The 26,419-nt window shown below is 39.3% G+C and overlaps 2 protein-coding genes across 3 annotated transcripts; one reads left to right on the top strand and one right to left on the bottom strand.

Moving 5' to 3' along the window:
* Window positions 1–1,241: 1,241 nt before the first annotated feature.
* Window positions 1,242–17,585, top strand: gucy2g (guanylate cyclase 2g). Its single transcript, XM_034708453.1, has 22 exons — window positions 1,242–1,580; window positions 2,896–3,244; window positions 3,364–3,473; window positions 5,353–5,535; window positions 5,623–5,767; window positions 6,529–6,664; window positions 6,747–6,850; window positions 6,957–7,123; window positions 7,220–7,360; window positions 8,542–8,625; window positions 8,890–8,994; window positions 9,296–9,367; window positions 9,892–10,060; window positions 10,561–10,713; window positions 12,016–12,193; window positions 12,665–12,805; window positions 12,963–13,155; window positions 14,869–15,043; window positions 15,219–15,317; window positions 15,632–15,723; window positions 15,815–15,922; window positions 16,030–17,585. Exons 1-22 carry the CDS (start codon window positions 1,242–1,244, stop codon window positions 16,123–16,125), a joined length of 3,339 nt encoding a protein of 1,112 aa, XP_034564344.1. The 3' UTR covers window positions 16,126–17,585.
* On the bottom strand, window positions 17,486–24,455 carry tectb (tectorin beta). 2 transcript variants are annotated; one of them, XM_034708446.1, is made up of 11 exons: window positions 23,718–24,455; window positions 23,550–23,625; window positions 23,130–23,320; window positions 21,388–21,539; window positions 21,211–21,283; window positions 20,930–21,033; window positions 19,742–19,825; window positions 19,231–19,393; window positions 18,037–18,115; window positions 17,848–17,880; window positions 17,486–17,755 (listed from the first exon to the last, which is right to left on the bottom strand). In XM_034708446.1, the coding sequence occupies exons 2-11, from the start codon at window positions 23,614–23,616 to the stop codon at window positions 17,682–17,684; spliced, it is 1,020 nt and encodes a 339-aa protein (XP_034564337.1). In that variant the 5' UTR covers window positions 23,617–23,625; window positions 23,718–24,455; the 3' UTR covers window positions 17,486–17,681. The 2 variants fall into 2 exon arrangements, with proteins under 2 accessions (XP_034564337.1, XP_034564336.1); XM_034708445.1 differs by lacking the exon at window positions 23,718–24,455 and having other exon boundaries at window positions 21,211–21,313; window positions 23,550–23,702.
* Between the last annotated feature and the right edge of the window lie 1,964 nt (window positions 24,456–26,419).

The raw sequence follows: 26,419 nt of genomic DNA, 5'->3' as shown, positions 1-26,419 counted from the left end.
TACGGTCTAGACCTGCTCTGTTTGGAAAGAGTTTTGAGATAACATTTGTTGTGATTTGGCGCTATATAAATAAAGATTGATTGAAGTGTTTTCTCATTCTTGCCTGATTTCAGCTGCTCAACAATTCAGGGTCTCCTTTGTTGTAATTTTCGTGTCAAGAGGCTACAAATGTTTTTAAAAGGTGACCAGTGGGACTACAAGCAGCCCAGTTTAGCACCTGGACTCTTCTACTACAGAGCCATGTTGTTGTAATACGTGCAGAATGAGGTTTGGCATCTTCTAGCTGTATTATAGAAGGTCTTCCCTGAAAAAGTTGTTGTCTAGATGGCAGCATATGTCGCTCCACAACCTGCATATATTGTTCAGCATTAATGGTGTCTTCCCAGAAGTGTAAGCTACCCATGTCATGGGCACTTATGCATCCCCATGGAGGATGCGGTGTCCATGATTTCCAAAAAGAGTGTCACATGTTTATCTGTCAGACCATATGACCATTTTCCAGGCCACCCTGCTGATTCTGGATCATGTCTATTTGCAAATCATCAAATTCTGTTTTTATCAACATCTCACACAGCATCCAAACTCTTATGGACCTGAGGTTGTAGTTATAGATTACGAAATGACATTTTTTTGTGGCTTTTGTGGGTTATAATAAACAACAACTTTTATTTCAACATTTCCTACATTCATACACACAACTTTGTCCACATCAATGCTTCAAAACAAAGCTTGTTGCCAGTTTCCAAACATTGATAAAGTTTGTCATTATCCAGAGACATTCACAGAGATATTGAAAAGTATGCATTACATTGGGTGTACATTACAAGAGTGTCTTATTAAAAGATTTTGAGGATATTTTTTCATGGCAAAGCATCAAATATGCCACAAAAATGAAACTAAAAGGAGTTATAGAAATGAATCTAATGTAAGATACATTGAAATAATTATCATCACTATGAAGATACCTGATATAATGTCTTTAAAAGAGTCCCCATAATGAGCCTAACCTGCTTCTTTGACAATAGTAATCTGATGAAGGACGACCTCAAATAAAGAACAGTATAGAAAATCAAATCAAATCAGTGCCCTTTTGTACCTCCCACTTTCCTCCACATATTTACATTTCCTCCACCCTGACTGAACGATCAGCATCACCAGGGGTGTTGGGTATTTAAGCCCCTGTAACACGAGGTGACTGACAGGAGAAAAGAGTGATGGTGAGGGTGGCATATTCTCCCAGCATGGGGCCCACATTGGTTCTGCTCTTCACATTCGTATCCACAGCTGCTGCTGTCACCAATAACAGCATTGATGGGTCTCAACATCACAGGCTGGTCATTGGTTTCCAGGCTCCCTGGAATATGTCCTATCCTTTCAGCGCCCTGCGGCTCGGCTCGGCCATACAGATAGCCGTAGAGAAGGTGAACACCAACCCCTCCTTCCTGGGGAACTACAGTCTGGATTTTGTGTACACGGACTCAGACTGTGATCCCAAAGCTTCCCTGGGAGGGTTCATTCACCAGGTGTGGAAAGAAAACGTGTCGGCACTAATCGGCCCGGCTTGTCCCGAGGAAGCAGAGGTATGATTTGTGAGATGTGAAGTGAGGTGTGCAGATATGAAAACGTGTGATTTATGCCTTACATTTGTTTGTGTTTTACAGTTAATAGGGTCCCATAGGTGTCTGTATTAAGTCAACCTCTTGTTATGCTCAAGGTTTCTGCCTCTTAAAGGGAGGTTTTTCTGTATATGAGTCTGTTGTTGTTGTTTACACTGTGTTCCTGCATGAAAACTTCCATTGCATTCAGCAATGTGCAGTTCCCATGCAGTTCTGTAGCTTTTTCTTGTGCCGTCTGTTATCACCACCCTGCCAGCTACCCATCAATAGTTGAGTCAAATAGTTGAGCTCAGCTTACAGTAGCGTTGTGAGGAACAGACGGATCCACTACCTGCGACCACGCCACCTCCCTCTGCTGGTCACTTGCTGTTTAAATTGAAGAGTCTTTCCAGTCAAACCAGCACTCCACATGGTTTATTTACTTATTAGTATACCATTGTTGTCTTTAAATATACGACTTTGACCTTGAGCTTGGAGCTTTAAAAAGTGACGCTGCTACACCGATCCACCTCGCTGTTTTGTCCAGTGAAGCGACCACTTGCTTTCTCAAGCGCCATATTCTGGGTAAAATACCACAATACTCGTCCCTGAATTGTTTACTTGTGTATTTGTGCTAGTGCATAGGACGCAACCAGCTTGACATATATACACATACAGTGCATGTAAGTATGTCTAGTAATGATATTGATATAAATATTGAAAATTAAAAGTTTAAAGCTCCTGTGAGGAATTCTTCACTGGTTATGAAACAGACAGGAATTAACAGTGATGCCTGTTTATGAGATATAAAAGCAAATGAAACCATTGGCAAAGGAAAATTACAGTTTCTAAATTCAAATTTTTAATGCCTACTTCCTGCAAGTGGGGTAGGTGTCAGACGAGGCGATTTACAGCAACGTGAAGGAAAACCCTTCTGTAATATTTCCACAGGAAGTATTCATAATAAGTCAAAATTTTGATTTTTGGTCACATATATGTACATGTGCAGGAGAAGATCTGTGCTAGCTAAGAAGTATCACTTTGTCCACAAGAGGGCGCCAAATCGGTACTTAGAGAAAGTTCCTCACTGGAGCTTTAAGCTTATATGTTGGCCTTAAGTGTGTTTAACTTGTCAAGTAGCTTCTTTTAATTCTAAATTCAAAGATTTTTTTATTTTTATGAATTTAGCAAACAATAACTGAAAACTACGTGATTGTTTTTTTTAACAAAGTTTGCTTTAATGGACTCAATAACAGACATTTTACTCTGTTTGAAAAATGAAATTGAGCCTACATTCCAGGTCACTGGTCTCATTGCATCCACATGGAACATCCCCATGTTCGGCTTTGTGGGACAGTCCTCCAAAATGGACGACAGTGAAATCTACGATTCCTACATCAAAATCGTTCCTCCTCTGAAAAGAAGCTGTGAAGTCCTGATCAAGACCTTGGAGTTCTTCGGCTGGAGTCACATAGCAATGATTGGAGGGGGGTTGGATTCAAACACTTGGGACAAAATTGACGCTTTGTGGAAAACAATTGAGACTCCACTGAGAGAAAGATTCCATTTGGCAGCCGCAATCAAGTTTGATGCGAGCAATTCTGAGCTTTTGTATGAAAATATTAGGCACATCTCAACCGTTGCAAGAGGTAAGGAAAGTACGAGCACTTTGTGGTTAAATACAACTTTTCTGGCTCCTAAGAGCCGCATGTTTACAAGTAACCTGGCTCCTGTTTCTGTTTGCTAAATGTCTTCTGTCATGCTTCAGTCATTGTGGTGCTAATGAACAGGGAGGACTCCACAGCTCTGTTGATGGAGGCTGAGCGACAGGGTCTGATGAACGGCAACTATATTTTCTTCTTGGTGCAACATTTTGAGGTCAGTGGCAGGGTGGTGAGTAAAAAACTTAAAGACACATTAACAGACACGGACGTATTGGTGGAGATGTTGCTTTGCACATTCGGTAAGAAACAAACTACGGATAAGTTTGAAAACCTTTAGTAGTTACATGCTGGAACTAAATCTTTTGAAACAACAGTGAGGTGCATGTTTTTCCCCCCGAACTCATCAAGCTTGCTCTGTTGCCTACTTGGTTCTACTCTAAAAGAGAAGCATGCAGGGAAACACATTAAATTTTACAACTACAGCCAACACGTTTATTGTTGCAGGAGCGCAGCAGTGTGATTAGATTTTTGCACCAAAACAGCTTGGTTTTGCTAACAAAAAAGGTAGTAGTTAGCTGGAGTCAAACAGCATCCTCTGGTGCTGTAAAAATAAAGTAATCGCAGAAGTGCAAATAACTGCAGTTCTTCGAGTGTTCACTTGGGGATGGCTCTGAAAGCCCAGGAAGTCCCATTATCACTCATATTAAAATGTGAATTGTTAAAGTGGAAATAAGCATGTTTATAGCATGGTACAAAAACCAGTTTGGGTCTTAATAGCTTATTTTTAGAGACCTTAACTTCACCTCATTGAATGTTTGTAGGTTGAGTCAGTATTTCCAATATGGCGACCACCATTGTTCGGCTCCATATTTCAAAAACCAAAGGGTGACATCAGTGAGACATCGTCCATATTTTATGCAGTTCATAATAGAAATAATAATCTTTATTTATATAGCACTTTTCAAAACAGGGTGACAAAGTGCTTTACAAATAGGAAAGAAATTAAAACACAATAAAAGAGAAATTTGAGGAAGACAAAACTTAAAGTTTAAGAGAAAAAAAGATAAAAACTGCAGTGAGGTGATGGCAAAAAGAAATGACAGAAAGGAAGATAAAAAGGTTAAGACCACAAAGAGATAAAACAATGTTGGAAGACTAAAAACAACACAAGATAAAAGAACAAAACAATTGAAAGATCAGAAATATGAAATAATAAAAACCTGCCAGTGATACTGCCTGAAAAAGAATAAAAAACATACAACCCATGGTTATAATAATACCTTAAAAACATACATAATTATCTTACATATATTGTGTAACTTTAAAAGAATACAAACTTCAGATTGGTAAGTTTTTTCAGAGGTCTCAAATAGCTTCATGTTCATTAATTCACCATTATATAGCTGTTCCATTTTACACAGCACTGAAGCATTAGAGTAGCTTAACAGGTGTGATGTTTAAACAAACAGCACTGACATCACACACACTCACGGTGCTGTCCCAAACTCCCAAACAGTGAAACAACTTCACACACAGCAGGGGTAGAGATGAAGATGTAACAGTCCTACTTTGGAGCTGTGTTAAAGAGCCAATGATGAGAGGTTTATTGATACCACACAGAGGCTGACAAAAGCAGGCTCCTTAGTTCAATCTGGCAGCCGTTGATTTTGTCGGTTGAAATGACAACTGTTGTTGGCAGATTTCATCGGATGTAGCTAATTAGACGAACATTAGCCCCATTGGTTTGTTGAAAGTGTCACCACCAGCTGGATTTAAAGCAATTTCAGCCGACTCGTTTTATAATAGGGATGTTAAATTTGCACTTGACTGCTTGATAATGAGCTTACCCTTGTCCCAGCACCCTCATCAGCTAGTGCTTGATGAAAATAAAGACACAATAGTGCATTTATTGTAGATTAAAAAGGGCAAATACAACAAATTAGTCGTTTGTTTCAGATGTTTAGATCGCCTAAAATTAGACACTGAAATGTCTGTTATTCATGAAGTTTCATCTCTATCATTCTACTGCAGTTTTCTGGTCCAATGAGAAGTCTTTACTAAGTCGTCTTTTATGTATATCTCTTCCTGAGCAGGACAACTTGTGGAAATATTCCCTGAATGACCGGATTAACCAAGCTGCTATCAGAGCTTTCGACATGGTCTTCATCATCGGCCAGAAATCCTACGAAGGATACGAGTATTACGACTTCTACGAGCGGGTTTTTGAGAAACTAAAGGAACACCCGTTTCAGAGCAACCTGACATCAGACAGAGAGGTGAGCTACCACGATGAGAATGAAAAATCACATATAAGAAAGTTTCATTGAAGTGTTGGAGAACTTTAAAGAGTTGTTTTATTTCAGGTTAGCCCTTACGCGGCCTACGTGCATGATGCCGTGCTCCTGTACGCGATGGGACTGAAGGAAGTCCTGAAAGATGGCAAAGACCCGCACGATGGACGGCAGCTGCTTCAGAGATTAAAAAACAAAAATGGCATTCGATTCTACGGTTGGTAGTGGTGCTTCCAATAAAAACAATCACGATGACACCAGGGAAATTTAAATATTTTGGCTGCAAAACAGTACTTCAAAATCCATGGAGGTCAAGTAAACTTTATGTCATCAGTAAATGGTATTCAGATGAATTTTGGCAACTTAATTTTGAATTCACTACACCCTTAACATTAAAACCAACAAACATTACAATAAAGAGGCAAGCTAAGATAAGATACTCCTTTATTCGTCCCACAACGGGGAAATTCATGGAGTTACAGCAGCAAACAAAAAGGTGTACAGTACAAGAATTTCAACAAGAATATATGTAGAAAAGAAATGTTCATCAAAGACGACAGCTTGGCCACAATTCTCCTGTCAGCCACCACCTCCACAGAATCCAGGACTGAGCTGGCCTTCTTCACCAGTAAGTTCAGTCTTGCTCTCCTGTATCCTGTCCGCCCACAGCAGGTGAAATCCTTCCAATGTGGCACTCGTGTCCAGTGTTAGCTCTGTTAGCATGATGCTACTCTGCCAGTATTCCCTCTGGTGCTGGGTTAGCACGTCCACCTTATCGTGGATAGATCTTACAGTCCCCATAACAGTGGGTGGAAGGACAGGTCGTCTTTTTGAGCTTGCACCTCAATACCAGCACGCCTCCTTCTCCTCAGCTCGCAGGGAACATCGGGCCTAGCATCGTTTAGCATCAACATGCTACGGGCTGCTAATTCAACATTCCCACTGACAGTTTGACTCATTAGTGTCTCCTCTTTGCAGGCGCCTCTGGACTGGTCCATTTTGACGAGGAGGGCGAGAGGAATTTGGACTATTCCATTTACGACCTGCAGCACTTGGGAGATGCCACCAAGTTTGTGCCCATCCTCCATTTCGACAGTCAAACTAAAACCATTCGGTAAGAAGCACCTTCACATCCTCAGATAACCTTTCTTTTCCAAACATCTTTTTAATGTCAACAAAAAAAAATGTCATTTCAGACCAACGTCCATGTTTCCTTCTGTCATCTGGCCAAACGGGAGACCTCCATCTGATAAACCAGAATGTGGTTTCAACAATGAACTCTGTGAATGGCTGACTAATGGTTAAGTAACAGCTCGAGCTACATTTACAGTCAGTATAAACACCTGTTTTCTGTCTTGTGTTTTTAATTAGAGCACTGACACATGTATGGTCTTGATTGGATGCAGATATCACCTTGCTGGCTCTTCTTGTGATGTTCCCGGTCATTGGCGTGATAGCAGTTATGTGCATCGGCATTCTCATTCTGCAGAAGTTTCGCCTGCAGACCAGGCTGGATGACTCTTACTGGTGGCAAATCAACTACAGTGACATCACCATCATGAGGGAGCGCACAGTATGAGCACAACAAATCTGATGTATTGTTGATAAAGAATATAATGAAAATCCTTATTTCTGTTTTGTGTTTATGCTGCTTCTTTTCCTCCTACAGGGACCTCAGGGTGTATCTCTAGCTACCACAGCCAGTCAAAGTATAAGCAGCGGCTCCCAGTCCACTTTCTCCTACAGCAGCTTTGGCGTGACGGACAAGGCAGGAAAAGAACACGTCTACTCCACCATCGGTCTCTACCAAGTATGAGATTTTCTCTGAACTTTGTAACTTTAACAGAACAGTGGACACTGTTACAGATGAATTTTTAGAGTCTTGTAGGCCTTGGAGATGCTCATGGGAGTCGTAAGATGTGCCCCTTAAAAATGTTCGACTTTACAATTAAAATGAAATAAAACAGTAATATTTACTAGGGTGGGTCTTGAACAAATTTGTCTTAATGCCAAATTCCACCAGATCCTTGCCCGGTCCAGTCTGATCCATCACAGCACTGGATCTGATTGGTTTCTATTCTAGTCAATGTGTTAACTTCCACTGGATCCATGTATCTGATCCGGCAGGTCAGACTCCTCCAGATCAGATACGCAAGACTTCTATTTTGGCTGAATGCCGGAGCATGACGCATCAATCTCAACAGAGCAGATGAAGCGGGACAGGAAGTCAGGCACCAAAACAAAATGAAAACATCCAGTTAATTTTCATAATAAAACACTCTGTGTTATCACCAGATTGTATTTCACTTAATTACAACAACAAACCATTATGATGAGCGGAGCCAGGCCTGGAGTCAACAGGTCAGAGGTTTTCAGAGGTTTTCAGAGGCCAAACCTTGGTCACAGGACTCTGTTCCATGCTACGTTCTGAAACGCAACCGGTGGGTGTTGACGGACGAGAGAGCATGGAGCCGGACTGAAGCGGATCGGAGATAGACCGGACATGGATCTGGTGAAAGTCTAGGGTTAGACGAGAGGTCAGAGCTACCCTAAATTTGGTCGTTGCATAAAAAAAACCCACGACAATTAAAAGCAGTCTGATATTTGGGTTTTCATTGGAGAGTTTGCAGCAGAATGAAAAATGCCAACATTTCGCCACAAAGGGAAGATATTTGAAGATATTCTATCGTTTTCACAGTGCCGCCTACTGGTAAGATGGCATAGTGCTTAACAGAAGCGACAAAACCTTTCCCTACTGAGACATAAAACTCCTAAAACTATCAGAAAATATATAAAAATTGCTCTTTGGTCACGACACTGCAACTGATACACTCTGACTCATGCAAAGGTGTTTATTAAGTTTCTGCACATGAAACATTAGGCTTGCATACTGTCTGTATCTGTACCTTTGTTAGCCACAACATGTGTGGCAAACAAAGGTTTTGGTTATTGGTAAAGGTGTTTTTTTATGTATATTTTTAATCCTTGCAGGGAAATCAAGTGTCCGTCAAGTACATAAAGAAACCCATTTGCACTAATGTCCAGAAACCTTCAATCGTCAAAGAGTTTGATACGGTAAAGTTCCTCTTGATTTCTAGAAAAAATGATTTTTCAATCTTTCTTTTATTTTTCATGAAACAATGCAGTTTTTTAATTTAACATTTGATATGTTGTCTTTGCACTAACTTCAATTAAATGTAAAGTTTAAATGATTTGCAACCCATCACATTCTGTTTTTATCAACATTTTACACAGCAATACAAGGGTTTCATATAATGACCATTTCTTTGTCATATACTCTATGATTGTGTGCCTAACCATCTTCAACTTTTAAGACAGATGAAAGAGATGAAACATGAGAACTTGGTGCAGTTTTTTGGTGTTTGCATCGAACCACCAAATGTCTGTATAATCACCCAGTACTGCAGGAAGGGCAGCCTGAAGGTCAGTATCTTCTGCAATTACAGTACTTCATACTGCAGTATAATACCTGTTTACCCCCCAAAAAGTGTCTGAAGTATTTACTATCAACTCAAGCCCTGTTCAAGCATCATTTTCATTAGTTGTAACTGTTGTGCATAACATTTAGTTTGCAGGTTTTAGTGTTTTGTTTATCTTACAATAAATATGTGGCGGTTTTAAGATGAAACTTGAACTTTGTGTGCTCAATATAGCTTAATTTTGTGTATTTACATAATTGAATGTAAAATGGTTTGAACTCTTAAATGTGTATGTCTCTCTGCAGGATCTAATGAAGGCTTCTGATGTTGACCTAGATGGGATGTTTAAGCTCTCCTTTGCTTATGACATTGTCAATGTGAGAACTTTTATTTTTGAAGCATGCTGAAGTAATGAAGTAGTGGGAACATTTTTCTTCATATACATATACTTCTGCACAGCCAAGATGTGACTTTATAAACAATAAGGCTTTTAAAAAGTCTAAAGAATGGGTCGACCAAAGTGTGTTTTGAAAATGTTTGGCTTTCCTCCATCAGTAGCACTGGTATGCTTATTTTACAACATCAGAGTCTGAGTGATGGTTCAAATCCTTGATGCTGACATCAAGTTCCCTTAATGCTGGTTTATGTTGTTTTGCTGTATTTATAACCTTAAAACACCTGGAATCAGCTTATGAAAGGCCAATCAAAAGTTGTATCTGGTTGAGTGTAATTTCCAATTTGTAGAATAAAGCTTCATGTTGACTCCCTGACAAAACCCTGAAAGGTTATATTTGGTTTCAGTCATTAAATCTATATTCATTTTAAGTATAAGTGCAGAGATGATTCTATATTTTTACAGAGACTTGGTTAATTCTTGGTTTTTTGTTTATTTGTGTGGTAGGGAATGGAGTTTATTCACAAGAGTAACCTGAAATTTCACGGCAACCTAAAGCCCAGTACGTGTTTGGTGGACAGCCGACTCCAGATAAAGCTCTCTGGCTTTGGACTGTGGGAGTTTAAATACGGAAACAAACACAAGATCATCTCATTGGACAACCCCAATTATGATGGTCAGTGGGTCTTAAATTACAATACCATAATTCTGTTATTGACTGTGTTTAGAATAATAATGACATCTGCAAATATGAATTCATTTGGAACCTCGAAGTTTATCTTAATCATATGGATTTTTCTTTTTAAATGGGCGTTGGCAAACGTTCCTCTGGACACAATTGTATCTGTCTGATTGATGTTGCCTCTAGTTTAACATAATACATGGTGGTTTTGCTTGTCATAAATTAACACTAACCATACCATGTAAAGTAAACTCCTATCCAGCTTGTTTTACACTGATACAACAATAAACACAGAAAACTCATCATGAGCAGCAGTCATCTTGGTGGTTTGCCAAAACGCTACTCAACATATCCCCCAATAATACCTGTGCTACTATAGTTGATTGTTTTGGTTACTACACTCCCTTCTTTCAACTAAAGAATTGGGAGAAGAAAAAAAAGTGAGTTGATGTTGATGAAATTCTTCCTTAATCACCATTTTGTTTCTGCTGTAGAGATGTACTGGACCGCCCCTGAACTTCTAAGACAAGTCGGTCTCCCGATTAATGGAACGCCCAAAGGTGATGTCTTCAGCTTTGCCATCATCATGTGGGAGCTCATGGCCAACAAGGCATTCCCATATCAAGACATCAACCTGGAGCCCAAAGGTGAGAATAAAAAAAAAAACCTGAGCTATTAAATTTGTTCTGGAATCACTTGAGTAAACTTAAGATTGGCACAGGAACAGGTCAACCATTTTCTGTATTTACATTTAGTATGTACCTTACCTCATTGGTCAAGGGCCTGTCACATGGGGGATTCCCATCTTACAGACATGTCAACAGGGTCTTCAGCTTCTACAGCAAAGTCAGCAGCATCACCATCAGACCGTCCATTGCCAATACCAAGGTGTTACATAAACATCCAACCAAAAGGGCCACTCCTCAGCCAACCTCAAGAGTGGACAACTTCAATCTTGAAAATGTTGACCACCACTAACTTAACAACCTTCTTCTCCCAAAGCTGACACTGACTCTAAGGTCAATCATCGCTGGAGTTGTGCCTGATGAAGTCTTCAAACATCAAGACAAATGCCTGAAAGGAAACTTCTCATCTTTGTAGCTTAGATAGATAGATAGATCTTTATTTGTCCTTAATAAGGAGATTTGTTGCCACCGTCTGTACAGGCATACATGTATGAACACAATAACCATAAACATCCACCCAGCCTCACAGCAATGGTGCACCACATCCCACATATATACACGCCAGACACATATGAACACACTGGACACATATAAAACACACCGAACACATATGAACACACTGGACACATATATGCACACCGGACACATACAAACACACCGGACACATTACAGTGGCATTCTGTTTAGCAGTGCTATGGCCGATGGGACGAAGCTTCTGCCAAACTGGGCTCGCCTACAGTAAGGGGATCTGTATCTGCGACCGGAGGGGAGTAGTGTGAAGACCGAGTAGAGGGGGTGCTGGGGGTCCAGTGTTATAGTGCGTGCTCTGCGTATGATGGCTCTGTTGTTGAAGTCAGACAGGTTGGGTGTGGGGAGGCGGATGATTTTGGTGGCAGTGTTTGTGGTGCGTATGAGTTTGTTTTTGTTGGAGACAGTTAGCATGTTGTAGTAGCAGGGGGAACAGTAGAGGAGAATGGGTTGGATGATGCTTTGGCACAGTAACAGTAGAAGGTGGGGGGGCGACAGAAAGTGCTTTGAGTTTGCGGATGGCAGAGAGTCTTTGTTGGCAGCTTATGTTTTAACCTATCATTGTCTTTCCAAGTTATTTAGGTACAAACAACAGAACTGGACAAATTAGCTCTGCATACACACTTAGTTTTGTGCAATAGACATGGACAGGTTTTAAGCACCAATGCTGGAGCCACTCGCCCCAATATTCCAACACAACAGTGACTCCTTCTACTTGCTTCATGCTCTCTCCAGACATTATCATGCAGTTGCGGACACCTTTCCAAGGAGAACCCCTCCGACCACCTCTGTCTGAGGAGCTGTGTGACGAGAACATCAACACACTGCTGAGGGCCTGCTGGAATGAAAACCCGGACCACAGACCACCGTTTGGGTCTATACGGAGACAGCTGAGAGACATCAGTCCTGACAGGTCAGGCCGCTGATATTCTACCACAATAAGCTCTTGTTTTCATTGTCTCCTATTTGGGTCTACAGTTTCAATATGATTTGTAGTTGCAGAACTTAATTTTAATTTGAAGAGAATCCGAATAAGAATTAGGTAGCGTGTTGTCATAAACTAGAGAGGAATTAAGGATCGTAAACCTCTGCCAGGCTGTAAATCCTCTAAAGTTGTTCAGCTTAAAGAGCTTTCTCTGCGTGTGTGTCTGCCAGGAACTAAATGTTGTGACTGGTTCCATGTGAAAATGTTAAAAAGTAACGATGTGCTAATCCCAAAATAATCTTCTAAAAATGTCCAAACAATGATTCAAGACTATATTATGTTCTGTGGCCAATGCTTTAACTTTACCCCTAATTTGAGATATCCTACAAGCCAGCAACCAAACCTGCCTGAAAACAAAACGTCCTCAACAGTAGGATATCATGATTTTCTGTACTGTAGTCATGCAAATATACTGGATAATATGGTGGATAAGTTGGAGAAATATGCAAATCACTTGGAGGAGGTGGTGGAGGAGAGGACCAATCAGCTCACAGCAGAGAAGGCCCGTGCAGACAAGCTTCTGTCCAGCATGTTACCAAGGTACCAGATGTTACTGCAACAAAATGATAATTGCATTGTCTCAATTAGCAACTTATGGTTACCCATTCAAATCAAAGACCATGGCGCCACCAGTTGAATGGGCTTCCATGACCACATCCCTCTCCTTCAGTCAGGTTTGTTGGTTTCTTTTTCATAGGTACATTGCAGATCAGCTGATGTCAGGGAAATCGGTGGAGCCGCAAAGCTACGAAATGGTGACCATATTTTTCTCTGACATTGTGGGCTTCACCTCCATGTGCTCCGTCAGCTCTGCGATGGAGGTGGTGACCTTCCTCAATGACCTCTACAGTCTGTTTGATGACATCATCAAGATGTACGACGTCTACAAAGTGAGCCACACACAACACGGAAAAAGCACAACATCATTAAGCTCCCAAGAGTTAAATGAAAAGATTAATACCACCCTCATGTTCCAGCTGAAAGTATTATATTAAAATGAAGGGTTACAGCTAGCATGTCTCCGTCCGGAGGTGACAAAATCTGATATGAATGTAACGCTATGTTAGGCTATGTTACATTGCGTTACGTGACTTTACGTAACGTTGTGTAACATTTCATTATGTTTCTTACATTACGTTATGCTACGTTACATTACATTATTTTGTGTTAAGTTACGTTACATTATGTTTCCTTATGGTACATTAATTTTTATTACGCTACGTTACGCTACGTTATGTAACGCTACGTTATGCTACATTACGTTACGCTATGTAACGCTACGTTATGTAACGCTACGTTATGTAACGCTACGTTATGTAACGCTACGTGTAGGAGCCATATGTGTGTGTTTTATATGTGACGTGTTGGTAAGTGCTGTATATTGATGTGAGGGGGGTGTGTGCACTCTGCTGGCACTTGAGTGGTGGGTACGTCACTGTGGGTGTGGGCGCGGTGGTTACAAGTAATTCCACGCACCTGTAGTCTGTTGGTTTGTTAACGAGGAAGGGTGAGTCGGGAGTGACACTTTCTGTTGACCGCTACGCTTAACACCACATTAGTTTTGCCGTTGTGTACTTTGTCTTGTATTATATGAAGCATCTGTTCAAGTTGCGCATCGTGAGAAATAAAGAGCATTAACGAGCATTAGAAGTGGATGTGTGTTTCTGTGAGTGCGCGTCACAGGTAAACTCCCGTGCTTAGCCTTCCGCGGCGTGTCGGTTTTGGTTTGGATAAATCGTCAGTCAGCCGCAACACTACGTTATGTACCGCTACGTTACGTAACACACTTTTACGTTACGTAACGCTACGTTATGCTATGTTAAGTTACGCTACATTAAGTTACGCTACATTAAGTTACATTAAGTAAAAATTTTTTGCGTTAAGTTATATTACATTCTGCATAATGCTACGTTATGCTACATTACGTTACACTATTTAACGCTACGCTATGTAACGCTACATTATGTAACGCTTCGTTACGTAACACACTTTTACGTTACGTAACGCTACGTTATGCTATGTTACGCTACATTAAGTTACGCTACGTCAAGTTATGCTACGTTAAGTTACATTTTTTTGCGTTAAGTTATATTACATTCTGTTACGTTATGGTACATTACGTTTCATTATGTCACGTTAAGTTACATTCTTTTGCTTTGAGTTACGTTTCATTATGTCACGTTATGTTGCATTACATTACATAACATTACGTAACAGTATGTAACGCTATGTTACGTTACATTGCATTATGTTTTTTAATATAATGTTTCTTTATATAATGTTTCAATAAGTTATGTTAAGTTATGCTACATTATGTTACATTACATTATATTATGTGACGCTATTTTACGTTATGTTGCTTTATGTTATGTTATAGTACATTACATTACAGTGTATAGCAAATACCCCATTATGGTCTTTTTTACATTAGTTTTTGTACACATTAATCAACAAATGTAGCAGCTGGTTAACTTTGCAGGTGCCCATTATAATCAGATTATTTTGCATCAAATGTTCTCATTTTGTATGAATTGCAAGCCTCACTTCTATTGTTAATTTTTTTTTTTTGGTGAAGCTTTGACATTTTTGAAACTATTTCAAAGGTGGAAACAATTGGTGATGCATACATGGTAGCCAGCGGTCTACCCATCAGCAACGGCAATCAACACGCTTTGGAGATATGCACGATGGCTCTGCATTTCTTGAGTGCCATCAAGGTCTTCAGAATCCACCACATGCCTACAGAGAATCTTGCAATTCGCATTGGGATACACTCAGGTAAGACAGCGCTGATGGATGAAAGCACGGTCCAATGATCCAATGACGTAAAAGAAGTGCGTATAAGTAAACAGACCTTTTGGTCTGACATACTTGATATTTAGGCTTCTCAAGGTTTGAAATAATTGACATCTGAGATGATTGAATACATACAAATTGTTTTTTCATGTTGTAGGTCCTGTGGTTGCTGGAGTGGTAGGCACCACTATGCCTCGCTACTGTCTCTTTGGTGACACAGTGAACACAGCTTCACGAATGGAGAGTAACAGCCAGCGTGAGTGAGCTGAAACAACATATTTGCAGACTTCTCATTGCAATCTCTTCCTTTACAATTTTGTGACCACATGGCCTTCCTGAAAACAACAGACATTGTCCTCATCCACAGCAATGCTATTAACTAAACGCTAGCATGCTTACAGTCCAAACTGAGACAGCGTACATGGAAGTTAATCTAAACATCTGTAGGATTTAGTTCAGTGCATTGCTGCATTCCATGTACAGGTCCACACAGTTGGTAGCTTGACTCATAACTCTTGAATATAATCAATATAAAAATGTCTGGTACTCCTCTCTGTATGTTTCACAAAGCCCTGAAAATTCACATATCCCAGAGCACGGCTGACATTCTGGTGCAGGAAGGATCATTTGAGCTGGAGGAAAGAGGGGAAATCGAAATGAAGGTGAGCTGAATCTGCGTGAAGTTTCAAAATCACGTACAACCTATGGTTTCAACTTGTTATTTTGACCTGTGCGCATTCGTGCCCATCACAGGGTAAAGGAAGTCGCAAGACCTACTGGCTGTATAACAAACAGGGATTTAATCCTCCTGTGATCGCTCACAGCTCTCCAGCTGCTGATATTCTCAAACCAATAACAGAGGTGCAGTAAACAAATCTAAAGCATCTCACAAACACAGTTAGAAGATTAAGTATTCAAGGTAGAGCTGTATTACATTTTAACTTGTATTTGTGATGCCTTTGATTAAGAAACTAGGAACAACCAAAGCTGCCGAAAAAAAGGCCCAGAAAACCACGACCAGAGCTCACATGACAGGAGGCATGATGACTACAGTGCACATTTGAAGAAGAACAATAGGATGTTCAGGACATATCCTGAAAAAATAATAGTGTCTGGGAGTGACAGCAACACAGGTCTCACTGTATGCACGCAGACTTTATTTCCTCCAGCTGTGGAGATTGAAGTTTGGTAAGAGCCTGAGTGAAAATGTTGATAACTTCGAGAGCAGCTAGCAGAGAAGAACCAGGATAAAAGATGGAGGTGAATGAACAACAGATGGATACTCTAACACAACAGCATGATTATTCCATTCAAAGTGTTCTTAGTAGCACATATCGTGTGCTTCATCAGGACATACAGTTTCATGCCTTTTTTTAAACACAGAGTTGCAGAGGTTAATTTTGAACATGACGTTTAAATTTTTTTATTTATTGTTAGTTTGACTAAGATTGGACGGATTTTACACCAAGTCCAATTTCTCAAAGGCGGTGCAGGGTTGATTTTCTCGTACAATTATATGCCCCAATGGGACCGAGGCCTTTTATCCATGCTAAGCTTTGACCAGGAAGTCAACAAGCATAAATGTGTAGAAGGAAGCTGGGCAGTAATAAGTAATTGTACCATACGAACCAAAGATAATGAGTTGTAAAGTTGTCCCCGTTTTCACCGTACAACATACAGCCAGTTTGCCTCTCTTTAACTTGTGTTGTTGATTGTTTTGGTATGTGATGTAATAGGTCAACCAGGTGAACATCTGATAGAAACTAGGTGAACGGGGAGTTAGCGCCACCTACTGTAGCGGAGGTGGAAACACATTGGTCAAAAAATCGAGTAGCTTTTATTTAAAATGTGGAAAAGAATATATCATAAAGAATATAAATCATTATTATATACTTGGCACCACCACAGGCCAGCTAGCCTGGTGAAATCACAAATAGATGTGAGTGAGACAATTTTATCTTTAACAGAAAAAATATGTATACAAGTGCTGAAAAGACTTGGTATGTCAAGCACTCAGTAAACCATAGATATGTATGATATTCTAATTTTATATTCAAAGATTCTTGTGCATTTTATACCAAAAGAAGGGAAGAGAATGACTGATCCTACACTATCTATCTATCTATCTATCTATCTATCTATCTCAGAATAAGTGAGAGCAGACTCAGGATGTATGACAGAGAGAATCAAACAGTACTGTATGCTAACAACATATTTGTATATTAAATACAAACATAAAAAGCGTTCAGTTTACGTCCACACTTTATTTTAGGACCAGAAAAGGTTAGTTTGATTTATGTAATATGTGTAGTCATGTTCATTTAAGTATGTTTTTAATTTCTGTATAGAATAAAATTATTTATTTATGAACAAACATGGTGAGGATTTTTGGATCATTTTGAAGAAGAAAAGTGGGAAGAATCGTATTTTGGAAATAATATTTATTGGAAAGAAGAACTGAATTCAGTTTGTCACAATAAAAGCATGAATCAAAGCGTTGATAAATGTGTTAATGACATCTCATTTGAAAGAATAAAGGACAAGAATTTATTTCTGTGCATGGAGAGAGATGATTTTAACGCTCTGGGTTGATGTCCACTCTGTAGTTTTGTTGTTTTTGCTACATTCTTGATCCAAATATGAAATCACAGCATGTGTTTATCAGCAGCACCAGCAGGATGAAGAGGGATGTGCCTGTAGTGGAAACAATTAATCAATTTACTAAATAAAATACATGTCAGCATCAGACTTCATCAGCTGTTCAATCACACGTCAGATTTGTTTACCTTTCATCTGTCCATTGTTAGAGGACGTATAACCTGCAAAGACATGGAGGTAGAAAATCAGGATTCAGACCACAAGGATACAAAGTAAAGACAGATTAATTTATCTATTATTATTTATGAGGAAGGAAATATTAGAATGAAACAATTTTTGAGATTTGAGAAAGGAGAGCTGTTTTTGGAGTACTGTGCCTTTAAGGTGAAACTGAGCAGTAAGGATCCCCCCGCTTGGTTCTGCCTCTGTTGACACACTCCTGGCAGAACACGGACTCTACAGAACACAAACAAGACAAACATGGATTGCATTTGTATCCAAAGTGACACTTTTTCTCATAAAATTAAGAATTACAGCATTCCCACACTGTTACGTAAGTATTGACGTACTTTGAGGGAAACAGCAAACACTGAATCACCAGAGTTAATGAGGGGAGAAACTAAAGCAAGGAATAACAGAGCCCGGGGCAGGAAGTACTGTAGCTTTGGTTAGCTGGAGAGCACTTAAAAAGAGAAGGGTCAGAGGGCAGAGTGATGTGTTGGCGCGATAACTATTGCCTCATTGACAGTTTAATGATATTTACACCTACAGCCAGAAGAGGGAGGCGAAAGTCCAGTGCGAAAGGTTAAAGCATTAGATTAAAGCTCCCCTGAGGAACATCAATCAAGCTTTATTCATAGAGCATCTTTCAAACAAATTAAAAGTGAATGAAAGTGCTTTAGTGACTGAAAAAAAATCTAATATGGCTAAATATAAAACAGAAATGGATTTAGAAGTAGAGACTAACGCACACTAATTGCAATAAATTAATATAAATAAACAACATAGAGAAATATTGAAGAAATAAGTAAATTAAAGATAAAACATACAACATTTAAGAAATACAAGCACTAAATAGCAATACATGTTTGTAGTTACATAATACAAGTTGAAGAATTAAAAATATATACAATTATAGAATATTAAAATAAATACAAACAACTATTTTGCATTGATTTTGGCGCCCCCCTGTGGACAAAGCTGGAACTCTTACAATTTGCTGATACAGTATTGTCCTTTAATTTTCAGGGAGATAAAAAATCTCATCCTGTTTCATTTAATTGTCAGTGTATAACCCACTATGAGTCTTTGCTGTGGGAAACAACAACGCCTACCCCCTGGTAGTGGTTACACACATCAAATATGACTATATAAAAAATATCAATACTACTAATGATGCTTGCGTTTGCTTTTGTAGGTCATATAATGGGATCAGTATCAATTTCAGTCAGTTTGATGAGCAGTTAAAACTCCTCACAGGAGCTTTAAAGCAGCAGAATATGGAGAACCTCAAGAGAGAAACATAAACAGGTCATAAAGAGCAGGCAAACAGAGAAGACTTTTGTACTCACAGGCAGACAGTTGAGTCTCTCTCCGTCACAAACTGTTACCTCACAGTGAAGCCAGACGGTGGAAACCTTCTCCAGCCGTTGGAAGCGGAAAGAGTTGAACTTGAACATGGAGCGACTGTCTTTGGCATTTTCATAAATAATCACAGTGTTGTCAGAGGGGCAGCTGTTAGAAGATAAAACCTGTTTTACCTTAGGTTTGAAAGAAGACAAGTATCCAGACTAACAAGCACAAAGTCTGTCTGGATCTCTCTGACTTTGTTTTAAAGTTTAGCTTTATTATCACACTCTTTTACAGCAGGTTAAAATAAGCTTAGAATTATAACACAGGGCTCCTGTTAGCTCCATGTGCACAGGCTGTAGTCCTTGCAGCAGTGACCCAGGATTCAACTCTGATCCTCAGCCCTTTGCGGCATGTAGTTTGACCCTAACCCTAACCCCAACGTATTCTCCCCATTCCTGTAAGGCAACACTGCTAAAAAAATCATCTTGAAATAACATATTAACACAATACCTGTTAATGATGAGACTCCACCTCTTCTTGTCTGTTGAGTAAGGAGTGGGAGTGGCCCAGCAGTTGTTTATAACAACTTTGAATCTGAGAGGAAGAGACAAAAAACAAGATCACACAACTTGGAGAATCTACCGTGTGATAGAATAATGAGTAATAATGGACTACATTATTATCATTGTTTAAGCATCATTTTTATTTTTATTGTTTCAACATTATATTTATTTTCATTTTATTCTCTTATTTAATTTCATTGTATTTGTATTTAAATGTATAGATAGTTATCTAACTGTATCCTATGGGTTTTATTTGTTTTGTATTTCATTGTTCTGGTATTTATCTTATTCTATTTTATTTTGTTTATTTTATTTTATTTTTCTAATATGTATCTGATTTTATTTATCTGATTTTATTTTATTGATTTCATTTTATTTTTCTGACATTTATCTGAATTAATTTTATTTAATTTTTCTGATATTTATTTATTTCATTTTTCTGATTTGATTTTATCTTATTTATTTCATTTTCATTTATTTCTCTGATATTAATCTAATTTTATCTTATTTATTTTATTTTTATGATATCTACCACATTTTATTTTATTTTTTTTTATTTTTTTATTTTTAAGTTTTTATATTACTTTCCTTTATCTTGTTTTAGCCTTGTATCATTTTACCTCTTGCTGTTTCAATCTCTGTGTTTCTTAGTGAAGCACTTTGGTTTTCATACTTGAAGGTTTGAAAGGTGCTGGATAAATGAAAACAGGTTGAGTTGAGTTGAGAATATACCTTAAAATATGGGATAGAAGTTGCACCGGTATATAAAACACAGTTACGGACAAATCATGCAAGTACATCAGTTTAGCTCACGTGAGCACCTGTATCACTCCCCTCCGCTGGTCATTTGTTGTCTCAAATTGAGAAGTCTTTTCAATCAGACCAGCACGTCACAAGATTTATTAGCTATACACTGCCCCCTGTTTTCTTTGAATGCATGATTAGAGACTAATGAGGGAGAAAAGCTGTAATAATGTGGCGCTGATAGACTCATCTCCCTTACTATGTATCCAGCATGTTTAGGCAGCAGAGCAGTCGCTTCTTCGAGCGTCATCTTCTGGAAAATACACCGTAATGAAATGAAATAATGAAATAATCTTTAAAAAGCATGAAATGTTGAAATATGTTTATATACCTGTTACTCAGTCCTTTTGCTTCAATGCCCATGAAGACCTCAGAGCCGATCTCAGATGTGTCGATCACATAGGGAGAATCCTTCGCGTAGAGGTACTTTGAATTCTACAAAATATACGTTCAAATGTTTGAATGTCTTCCCTGCATCTAATGGTGAATACAAGACAGACAGCTATTCTACACAGGATTAATCAAGTATCACATTTGAAAGTAGCATTATTGCATTAGAAGTGTTGCAAAATGTTCCCTCAGGTGAAACTGAGAGAGCAGGTACCGACTCACCGTAAACACACTCATAGACAACTGTGATCTAAAAGTGCCTAAACTCCCGTTGTTGACAAAAACTGTCGCCACTCTAGAAAAAGCAGAGGGTTTAGTAAAAAGGCTGCAAGTCTTTGGGTCAGAATGCATAGTTCACATAGTGACTGCGGACGCCTCGTGTCCACGATGGATGCTTACCTTTGGCTGAAGACGGCGTTATTTACCAGGTAGGCTGCTCGGTACACGCAGCTGAAGGTGTAGTTCACGGGCTGGTTTCTGATCGTGAGGGAGGTATCGTTGGACACGATGGAGTTGTAGAAAATGTATTTGGGGTCTTTACCGGGGATGAACTGTGGAGAAGATCAACATTTTGAAAAAGAGAACTATGAAAACTAGAAGACTGATGCTTTCCAGACTGAGAGGAAGTACTCAGAGCCTTAGCTTAGGCAAAGTACCTTCACCACACTGTTCAAATGCTAAATTTTTCCTTTTAAGTTTTACTTAAAGGCCCTGTGAGGAGTTTTGAACTGGCTGAGAAACAGACTGAAAATGATACCGATGCCTCTTTATGACCTTCAATAGTCAACAAGACCATCAGCAGCAACACTGACACATTCTCTGTTGTCATTTTTAATGCCTGAAACCGCCCTGAGGGGGTAGGTGTCAGACCAGCTGATGGACATCTCACTTCAGAAAAAGCCTTTATTTGACTGTTTTCATGGAAAATAATCACACACCCTGATAAAGTTGACTGTTAAAAGACAACAGGATGAGGTTTTTGTTGACAACACTACTTTTGCATGTTTAAGACAAGAGATACGAGGTATCACTTTGTCCACAAGGGGGCGCCAGAATCAATACAAAACAAAAGTTCCCCACAGCAGCTTTAAATTTAATACATAAGGAGGTTTAAAAAAAGCATTGGGGGACAATAAAATGGTTTTAAGAAGAAGAGGACATCACGTCAGAGAAAATAGAAAAAAATAGATTAAGAACATTAAAATGATAAATGAAAAAGGAAATAATAAAACAACAATCAAATAAATAAAATCAAATTAATGACCCCGTAACTGCTCTAGTAATGTTCTAAGTTTATTCACACTCATTGCCAAATTCCACCAGATCAGTGTCCGGTCCGTCTCTGATCCGTCACAGCACCGGATCTGATAGGTTTCTATTCTAGTAAATGTGTTAACTTCCACTGGATCCACTCTGTTGCGCTCCAGCTGCGCCTCTGATCTGGCAGGTCAAATCGCAACGGATCAGATAGGCAAGACTTCTATTTTGGCCGGATGCCGGAGCACGACGCATCAATCTCAACAGAGCAGATGGAGCGGGACAGGAAGTCAGGTTTCACCAAAACAAAATGAAAACATCCGGTTAATTTTCAGAATAAAACACTCTGTGTTATCACCAGATCGGATTTCTGGACCATAAAGACAACATGGATGAACAGAAGAGGATAGTCCTTGATCCAGGAATTGCCATGGGAAAATCTCGGTCACATGACTCTAACTGTCTGAAAATCCTTCTCTGGACCGCAGCGGATTGGAGACTGACCAGACACAGATCTGGTGGAAGTCCCGGGTCATTCACTTATGTTTAAATGGGCTTTAACAATGTTTTTCGGGCTTGCAACTTAAAATTAGTTTCCCTATGGCTTAATCTGCTGATTATGGAAAAAAATGCCTTTGACTTTCTACGATTGTTAAAGAAGTGTCGTGACGATTTTGGAAAAACATTCAGGAAATTATCCCTTTTCTATGATTACTGAGAATAACATTGAAAATGGAAGTATAACTCCATAACTCTGTGACTGTAATCTACAAGAAGGTCAATATGTGGATTTCATCCATTGACCTCTATTTTTTTTATTTCTATGTCCAGACATAAGCTTCACAAATGAGACAAAAACTAGCTCTGGCATCAGGATGTCTCACCTCAGACTGGGTGCCGCAGTATGAGTGGTTTTTGGGTGTCAGGTCTGAGATGATGAAGCGGTAGTATCCTGGGCTGTGCATCCCCGAGTAACAGATTCCACCCAGAGACAGCTGGTTAATCTCCCAGCCGTACGGACACTCTGGGATGTTTGCGATGATGGCATTGGGGAAACAGGACACCATAACGTAGTCTGAAACATTAGACAGAAGCAGAGATAAGATTCACTGTTTCCACTTTTACATATCAATGTGAATCTTAAATTATCATGCATTTACATTTGTTTCCTGGGATAAAATCTACTCCAGTATGTTAATAATTACAATCTGCATGACTTGCATAAAATATGAAATATCTAGCATCCTGTGGTTTTTGAAAACTGCAGACACAAACATATAAGCTTCTACCAATCAATGCTTTACCTGCTTTTTGGGGCAAGCATGTCCATGCAACAGGCAGAAACATTAACAATACACCAACAGAGGCCATGCTGCGATGCTGCAGAAACAGATTTAAGAATTAAACCTCAGTAGTGAGTAAAAATTAAAGGAAACATGAGAGGAGATATGGATGTGTTGTCCAGTACTCACCTGCAGGGAACAAACACTGTCCAGTGATCTGATGTCAGATTATCATCCTGGCTCTTCAACACCTGCACCGTGACTCTACAGCGATCGGTCTTGACAGCTTGAGGAGGTGTTTTATACCGTCACAGGTGTAAGTGACGGACTTCCCCCCATTCACCGTGTCCCAACCCGCTCCCCCATGGCAGATTTAGTTTAAGAGCTCTATTGTGGAGCGGCTCACAAAAACTCTCTGTGCTGCTCGGACATTGACTTTTAAATGACCGGGGTCTCCAGGGATTAACACTGAAGGTGCTTTAGTCACATTCTGGAGAAATGGACATCCAGGGAATCTGACTAAGTTATACGGTGGAACTTAAACATTTATGACTTGCTGGAGGGCGTGTGTGATGTACAAGTATCTTCAACAAAACAGCAGAGGAAGGTAAGACGGGTGTTATCACAGTTTTGAGTATTCGGTCAAATAATGAATAACTTTACAAAAAGAGTTTGGAAAAGTTGCATTTGAACCACTGGAAGCCTCTTTCACACTGTTAAAGCTTTTCAAAATATAGTCTCAATCCGTCATTCTCTTTTCAAACTTTAAATTACGGTCTATCCTTGACCAGGGTCAAGATGAAGTGAGCTGGTATGGCCACAGAGTTTGGCAAGACTTATTTTCTTTACTCAAAGCAGGTAAGAAATTTGGGGTAGTTCCCAATTTGGTAACTTTTCATGAGAAGATTGATGAAACCTTCATGACTGTCAACAAATCTTGACTCAAAGATTGGGAATAACCAAGCTCTGTCCAAAGCCAGGTACACCCACCTCAAAATGAAGCAAATCTGCCAACGCCAAAAACCTGCAATCCCTCAAATGTCCATCGGATGGCCGGTTCCAAATGTGAGTCGAATCCCATTTACCCCCATGTTAAAATGCTAAACATTACAGTAAGAATAAATCAAGTAAAGTTATGCACAGGCATAGCTAGGTAGCTGATTTGACTATGTGAGGGGCGCATTGGAGCTGATTACCTGGACAGTGTGTTGGGGGGAGTAAGCATTTCCAATATGGCGACCACCTTGTTTGGGCTTTATTACACCTCATAACAAATCAACGTGTGTGAGGTACAGTCTCTGTTTCCATCATGACCTCCATTCTGTCCAAATACCATCACTTCTAGCTCAGAAAAAAACACAAGTTGGAGAAAACCAAAATCCCTGGTGTGAGGTTTTAAATCAGAAAACTGAACATTCCTCCAGAAAGAGAACGGGGGAATTTCCAAAATTACAAACAGAGCCTAAAAACAAAAAGCCCCTTGTTGACACATGTTAAAGTGTAATATTTGCATATTTTAGTGACTCACAAGCCAAATTTGAAGTACAGAACCTGATCCTGACAGCCCTGCTCCTTCTCTTTGTTTTATTAACCAAAGAGGACAAATTATTAGGAACAGAATACCATTTAAGGAGCTAAATAGTGAAAACAGACATGTATAGATAACTTCAAAATGTGATTATAGCCCAGATAAGAGCGGCATACACTGGTAACTACTGTTCTTAAATGGAGATGAGAGCTCTGTGTTGGGCCTCATTCAGTAATATAAGGTTTCTCAGTGTTGTGCTATGAGATAATGCTGTTGTCTCTTCAGCCTTCTTCTATCACCACCATTTTTAGCCTTTTATATCTGCTGTAGCTTTATTTTCATACAATAACTGCACATTATTTTAGTTTGTGATATTTCTGTCTTAGTAATAAAATCAAAAAGGCTTGAGGTTAAGGCAAAGTATGATGTCTACAGATGCTGCCAATGCAACAATAAAGTTTGAGATCTTCGCTGTTTTAAACATGCAATCAGAAACCTCCCTGCAAAGACTTAATGATGAGAGCAGTAAAATGATACCAGAGAGGTTAGACACTAATGTCCTCCACAGAACAATTCAAGTCACCCATCAATTGAAGGGGCAAGCTGCAGACGATTAGCATCTGAATGGAGCTGCGGGGGAATTTGTAAGGAGTAGTCCAAGGAAGATACCGATCTATGAAGTAGTCAGGGGACAGCTAGCGTTACAGCATCTGGTGAAGCTAACAATGAGGAGCCGCAAGATTCCAACATGTTAGGTAACGGCGGTCTGCCATCCAAGAAACGTGCTCAGGAGGAGGGCAGAGTCTGTGAGGATGGGTCAGTCGGTTCAACACTGGGCTGTTAAGTTATCCAGCTACCTTAGTTCATCTTTGAGTCTGATACATTCGCTCCATCTAAACCTTAAAAGGATCTGTAAAAGGTGTAAATCATTCATGCTAATCAACAGAATATGATGGATGATTCACTTCAATATTGTACATTTGTAATTTCTAAACGTGATGTATTTGAAATGTTTGAAATTTCATAATTTTTGAATGACACAAAATAAAACTCCAGGGGAATGTGATTGAAATATTTTGACAACATTCTTGTACTATTTAATTTCAGTCATTATTTTATACCTATTTTTTTCAGCATCATTTTTTGATATTAATTCAGATATTTCTTTGTTGTATTTCTCAAAACAGGACACAAATTCATTTTGGAAAAACTGAACTTTTTTGCTATATGTAGTAAATGAAAGTGAGGGAATAGGATTATGCAGTACAACTGAACACTGAATAACCGTGATGCTTTTACTGCACTGTGGGAAACAATATCACTCCGCTCATAACCCTTAGTAATCTTAAAAGGAGAGCGCACT

Source organism: Notolabrus celidotus, chromosome 18, assembly GCF_009762535.1.
Source record: "Notolabrus celidotus isolate fNotCel1 chromosome 18, fNotCel1.pri, whole genome shotgun sequence".
In the NCBI taxonomy this organism is placed as follows: Eukaryota; Metazoa; Chordata; class Actinopteri; order Labriformes; family Labridae; genus Notolabrus; species Notolabrus celidotus.
This window is presented reverse-complemented; position numbering and strand designations above follow the sequence as displayed.

Bases quoted from the DNA above. Each gene is read 5' to 3' on its own strand.
- gucy2g (XM_034708453.1), top strand. From the start codon at position 1,242: ATGGGGCCCACATTGGTTCTGCTCTTCACATTCGTATCCACAGCTGCT. The intron at 10,714-12,015 runs GTGAGAATAAAA...TGCTCTCTCCAG, and splicing joins CATCAACCTGGAGCCCAAAG to ACATTATCATGCAGTTGCGG. The intron at 15,318-15,631 runs GTGAGTGAGCTG...TGTTTCACAAAG, and splicing joins AATGGAGAGTAACAGCCAGC to CCCTGAAAATTCACATATCC.
- tectb (XM_034708445.1), bottom strand. From the start codon at position 23,616: ATGGCCTCTGTTGGTGTATTGTTAATGTTTCTGCCTGTTGCATGGACA. The intron at 21,540-23,129 runs GTGAGACATCCT...TCTTCTCCACAG, and splicing joins ACTGCGGCACCCAGTCTGAG to TTCATCCCCGGTAAAGACCC. The intron at 21,314-21,387 runs GTAAGCATCCAT...AAAGACTTGCAG, and splicing joins AACGCCGTCTTCAGCCAAAG to CCTTTTTACTAAACCCTCTG.